The sequence below is a fragment of the Geospiza fortis genome, unplaced genomic scaffold (assembly GCF_000277835.1).
Source record: "Geospiza fortis unplaced genomic scaffold, GeoFor_1.0 scaffold178, whole genome shotgun sequence".
Taxonomy (NCBI): Eukaryota; Metazoa; Chordata; class Aves; order Passeriformes; family Thraupidae; genus Geospiza; species Geospiza fortis.
This window is the reverse complement of record NW_005054466.1, coordinates 1,091,660-1,097,340: the sequence shown is the minus strand read 5'-3', so window position 1 is coordinate 1,097,340 and position 5,681 is coordinate 1,091,660. Positions and strand designations below refer to the sequence as shown.

Here is a 5,681-nt window from a genome sequence, read left to right as displayed (position 1 = left end):
CTCCGGACCCCCCAGCGTGGCCACACCAACTGGGTGCCCTATGTCTGCGTCCACTGCGACCGCAAGTTCATGTCCAAGAAGAAGATCAGGCGGCACCTCCGCGCCTGGGCAGCCAACGGGACGTGCCAGCCCTCGGAGCTGGAGGTGTGTCCCAGCCAGGTGCCATTCCCAGCATCCCATCCCCAAACCTGGCCAGCTAACGGGACGTACCAGGCCTCGAAGCCAGAGGAGTGTCCCAGTAGGACACCATGCTCAACACCCCAGCCCCAAACCTGGGCACCCAATGGCACCTGCCAGCCCTTGGATGCAAATGCATGTCCCAGCCAGGGGCCATGCCCGGCATCCCAGTGCCCAACATCCCAGCCCCAAACCTGGGCAGCCAATGGCACCTGCCAGGCCTCGAAGCCGGAGGAGTGTCCCAGCCAGACCCTGTGCCTGCCCTGGCAGCCACAAGCCCCGAGCAGGGACTGTGGCACGGTGTGGCAGGAGCCCGGCCCTGCCAGGTGCTCGCTGCCACCTGGAAAAGTGATGTACACGTGCACCGAGTGCCGGGAAAGCTTCTCCAACCAGGTCTTCCTGACGGTGCACCAGCGGCGGCACTCCGGCCACCACCTCATCCTGTGTCCCTGCTGCAACCGCAGCTTCACCTGGGTCTCGGATTTCGTCCGGCAGCACTGGATGCACATGGGTGTCCGGCCCCACCAGTGTGGCATCTGCCAGAAAACCTTCAAGAGGTTCTACCACCTCAAGGTGCACCAGAGGATCCACAAGGAGCGGCCGTTCCCCTGCGCCACCCCGGGCCCCGTCGTGGCGGCACCCGCAGCTGGAGACGGGGTGGGAAGCCAGGCTGTGACCCCCCAGGGATGGGGCGCTGCTGTGGGACCTTGAGGTGTCCTCCCGGAATGGGAGGCCGCTGTTGGATCTCAGGGTGTACACCCAGGGGTGGGAAGCTGCTGCTGGAATTTGAGGTGACTTCCCAGAGGCTTGAGGTGACCTCCCACGATGCTGCTGATGGACTTTGAGGTGACGTCCCAGACACAGGGTGCTGCTGATGGACTTTAAGTTGGCCTCCCTAGGATAGGAGGCTGCTGTCTGATCTTGAGGTGAAGAATGGGATGCTGTTGCTTGTGGGCATTGAGGTGTCCTCTCAGGAATGGGATACGTGATGAATTTTGAGGTGTCTTCTCAGAAATAAGATGCTGCTGTTGAACCTGGAGGTGACCTCCCGAGAACAGGATGGTGCTACTGGACCTTGAAGTGACTCCCAGGGATGCAATGCTGCTGCTGGATTTTGAAGTGACCTCCTGGGGACCGGAGGCCACTGTCAGACCTTCTCCCCTCTATCCCTCTCCAGATGAAGGCTGGAACATGGACATTTTCTGGCTCCTCTGCCCTGGTGTGGGGACAGGGGGCACCTGCCCAGCCCATGTGAGGGGGCTCCTTGTTCCCAAGCCCTGATGGGGCGGGTGGGATGCTGGGAGTGGGTCCCTTTTGTGGAGAGTGCCAATAGATGCTGTAGAAACCAGGATGCTGCACGTGGATTCCTTGAGGGGGCTCTGGGAGGGTCCTGCTGGGTCTGCCTGGGTGGGCAGCACCAGGAACGGGATCTGTGGGATGGAGTGATGGAAGAGTGAGAATGGAACACTGGATGTGAGGTGTCAGCTGCTGCTGGGGGGCTGCAGTCCCAGTGTGAGATGGGGTTGGATGGGATTGGGGGTCTGGATGGGCCTCTGGGAATGGCACTGGGGGTTGCTGGGCACTGCGGATTTGAGGGCTGGAGCTGTGGTCCTCATGCAGGGGTGGGAATGGATGGGGTGAGGATGGAATAGGGGTAGGGTGGGATGGGGGTGAGAGGGGATATGGATGGATGGATGGATGGATGGATGGATGGATGGATGGATGGATGGAATGGGGGTGGATGGGAATGGGATGGATGTAGGGATGGGATTGGGATGGGGTGGGATGTGACAGAATGGGATGGGGATGTGGATGTGACAGAAACCAGGATGGGGATGGAGATAGGATGGGACTGATAGAGCTTGGCTCTTTGCTGTGGGACCTGGCAACAGGACAAGAGGAACAGGCAGGAAACTGATGCCCAGGAAGTTCCACCTGGACAGGAGGAAGAACTTCCACGCTGTGCAGCGACTGAGCCCTGGAACAGATTCTCCAGAGAGGGTGTGGAGCCTCCCTCACTGGAGATATTCCAGAATGGTGTGGAGACAATCCTGTGCCATGTGCTCTGGGATAACCCCGACCGAGCAGGGAGGTGAGACCAGATGAGAAGCTGTGATCCCTTCCAGCCTGACCCATCCTGGGATGGGATGGGGATAGTGTGGAGTCGGGCTGTAGATGGGATGGGATGGGGCTGTAGATGGGCTGGGGCTGTAACCGACTGTAACCAGCTGTAACCGGGCTGTAACCGGCTGTAACACAGTCATTGTGTTACAGCTGTAACGTGGAGTCAGGAATAGTCCAACAAGAGTCTGAAAACATCTTAGGTTTTTCTGAGGGAGAATTGTGTTAATCTGTAGCTAATGTAATATTGGATGACTTTCTCCACATGAACTATTTATTAGCTAGAAAATATGTTTTTGAGTAACCCCAAACCACTTATAATTGCAGAATGAATTCAGAGAGAAGTTTTTAATGAAAAATATTAATCATTATTCTCTTATTGCATTCTACAAAAAGTATGTTATTAGTAACTTATTTTCTATTTATTTTAAGATAATCTGATCAAAACAGTGAAACAGAAATCACCAGTTAGAATCACAAAATAATAGAATGGGTTGAATAATTTGATACAGCAGTTAGGCTATTACCCAGGGAATGGAGAACATGTATTTCCTTTTCTTCTTTAGAGATTGACATCCACCTCTCCCTCTTTCCAGGCATCTCCCTCCCCTATTCATAGCCTGCCACTAACTATGCTGTACTTATCACAGAAATGATGTCACCAAAACATCACCACACACAGAAAGGGACAACAGCAACCCTGTGCAGTCTTTGTCTCAGTGATAATATTGATATTTTATACCTCTTGCAGAGTAGGGCAGGAACACGGTAGGAAATGTGGGAACCTTTTAGAAACAGCAGAGGAGCCAATCATGGAGCTCTAACCAACGGTGATGACCTTGTTTCATTTTACAGAGCTCGGTGTCACACTCATATTTTCATTGCATCACAGTAGAGGCTGAGGCCTGATATTCAGATTGAAACATTTTGTTGGTAGTTAAAAACATATAATTTAATTTTTTTATGTTAAAGAAGGAAAGAGTATAAATGTTTGTCTTTTTTTCTTTCCCACTGATTGCTTGATTTTATGAGATCTACCAAGAAATAATAATGCTCACTGTGGGCATTTATATCTTTGATGTCTTCTTCAATGTACAAAAGCAGGAGGGGCAGTCATAGAGTGAACTGCTATCAGGAATAAGCAATTGCCTTCAGTTCAAGAGCAGGAAACCGGGAGCGGACACAGGTAACCGTGACAGGGTCGGGGCCCAGGGAAACGGAACGGGACCGCACGGGGACACGATGGGCCTGGGGGACGGGGATGCGACCCGGGGAACGGGAACCAGCTCCAGGGAATGAGGAAAGGAATGGGGAATCGGGCTGAGCCCACGGGGACACGGAGAAGCTCTGAGGACTGGGGACGGGGACATTCCAGCGGTGCAGGGACAAGTTCTGGGTAACGGGATGGGGATGAGCCCGTGGTAATGGGGATGAGTCCCAGGGAACAGGGATGTGCCCTCAGAGACAGGGATGCGGTGTAGGTAATGGGGACAAGCCCCAGCTGATGTGGACAAGCCCCAGATAGCAGGGACATGCCAGGGGTGACAAACGGGGACAGGCACCAGCTAATGGGAATGTGCCAAAGATGGACAGGGATGTGTCCCAGCTCAGGGATGGGCTCAGCGTGACAGGGACAGGCCACAAGTGACAGAGATGTGCCCAAAGCAGTGGGAAAGTGCCCCAGGTGACCATGTGGCCATGGGAAATGCTGTTGGCTCTCGGGAGCTGCAGGGAGCCAGATGGACACAGCTCGTCTGGTGCTTGTCCCTGTCCCCAGGGGAGAGGGGTAGCAGAACACCAGCCCCAAGCGTTTCAGTCATATTTCAGGGCCCTACTGGGGTGATGTGTGATGGTGCCACTGTCCCGCTCCCATCTGAGGGGTCACTGCTCACCTGGCTGCCAGGATGGATCCTGGGAATCTGCCCCTGGTCTGGGGAGGAACAGCTGAGCCTCGCTGGGATGTCTGGGGATGTTCCCCCAGCTCTGTCCATAGGAGCTCCAGACCCCCAGGGGCTCAGGGAGGGCTCAGTGGGGACCCCCAGGTGGAGCCTCCTGTACTTCCAGGTGCCACTGGAATCCGAGGGTGAGGAGGCCGCTCTGCCCGAGCAGGAGCTGGGGAGCAGCGTGGGCAGCCGGGAGCTCCGTGGGATCGCCAGGAAGGGGAACTACGAGGCCATGGTCCCTCTCGGTGAGGATCACTCAGATCATGCCAGAAACATCATCATCCCTGGGCTGATGCAGCTTCCAAACCTTCCCCACGTGGAGCATGGGGGGATTTCAGGTGACATGTCCTGCAGCCAGTGTTCTTGCACTGTTTTTTTCCTGGGATATGGGCTGTACATGGATCACCCTGCAGGGATTTGCTGCAGAGAGTCCTACATGATAGTACTCATTCATTTTGGACTGAAATTTTAGAGTTTGGGTGTCCATCAGGCACTTCCTGGGATAAGCCAAAATCCCGTGCCTGGTTCGGCTGCCAGTGGCCTGTGTGATCAGATGTCCTGGAATTCCAGGACCCCGCTTTGGGAGGTCCCCACTGTCAGCAGTTCATCCCATTGCTCCCTCCTTCCCAGGGTCTGAGGATGCTGGTTCCAGAGCTGCACTGCTGCCACCAGCCGAGGACAGGGAGGATCCAGGGAGCCCCGGGCTGCCTGAGAAGGGAGCGGTGCCAGGACAGCTTGGTGACAGTGAGTGACAGCGAGGGGGCCTGAGGATGGGCACTGACAACCTGCCCAGACTGGGCAGCGTTCTTAAGGATGGAAAATGGGAAAACCTGGGGCAAGGCTCAGTGAGGGTGGCTCTGGAGCTGGGTGCCTGTGGGTGGATGTTCCCTCTTGCTTTGGGGAGGCTTTGCTTTGATCCTTTTCCCTGGACTCACACACTTAAACTCTGCCATTCCTGATGGGGTTCTTTCCAGGATGGAGGACTCTGCACCTCAGCTTTGCCTTCACATTCCCTCTGGTTTGGGTTTTTTGTGAGGATTGTATTGTCAGTCCATAGTGTCATTGAGTCCAGCATGCCCAGGGCAGTGGTGAAGTCTCCATTCCTGGAAGGATTTAAAAGCTGAGTGGGTGTGGCATTTGGGAACATGGGACAGTGGTGGCCTTGGCAGTGCTTGGTTTTGGTTTTGAGGGCTTTGCAAACCTCACTAATTCCGTGATTCCATGATATCCCTGAGGTCCAACAAGCTGCCTGGACAACGCCCCTTCACCTCATCTCCTCCTGGCAATCCCTTCCTGTTCCCTTTCGTTCTTTGCCAGTTCCTCTCACCTCCGCTCCCGCTCCCACACTGGAGCTGCAGGCACGGGAGGCCTTCCCTTCCCGGGAGTGAACTGCGGTGTCTCCACAGGTGACATGATCGTGATCAAGACGGAAGAGCAGCA

At 55.2% G+C, this 5,681-nt stretch overlaps 1 protein-coding gene and 1 long non-coding RNA gene across 2 annotated transcripts in view; both read left to right on the top strand.

Annotated features, from left to right (window-relative positions):
* LOC102040002 (neurofilament heavy polypeptide-like) overlaps positions 1–200 on the top strand; it is a 3,192-nt gene extending 2,992 nt beyond the window's left edge. The window contains exon 6 of the mRNA XM_031062813.1: positions 67–200. Coding sequence (XP_030918673.1) covers positions 67–200 — 134 coding nt within the window. The remainder of the gene's footprint in view (positions 1–66) is intronic.
* Positions 201–4,376: 4,176 nt separating this feature from the next.
* Positions 4,377–5,681, top strand: LOC115948663. The gene is made up of 3 exons (XR_004082457.1): positions 4,377–4,486; positions 4,872–4,985; positions 5,648–5,681. It is a non-coding gene; the product is annotated as an uncharacterized LOC115948663 (long non-coding RNA).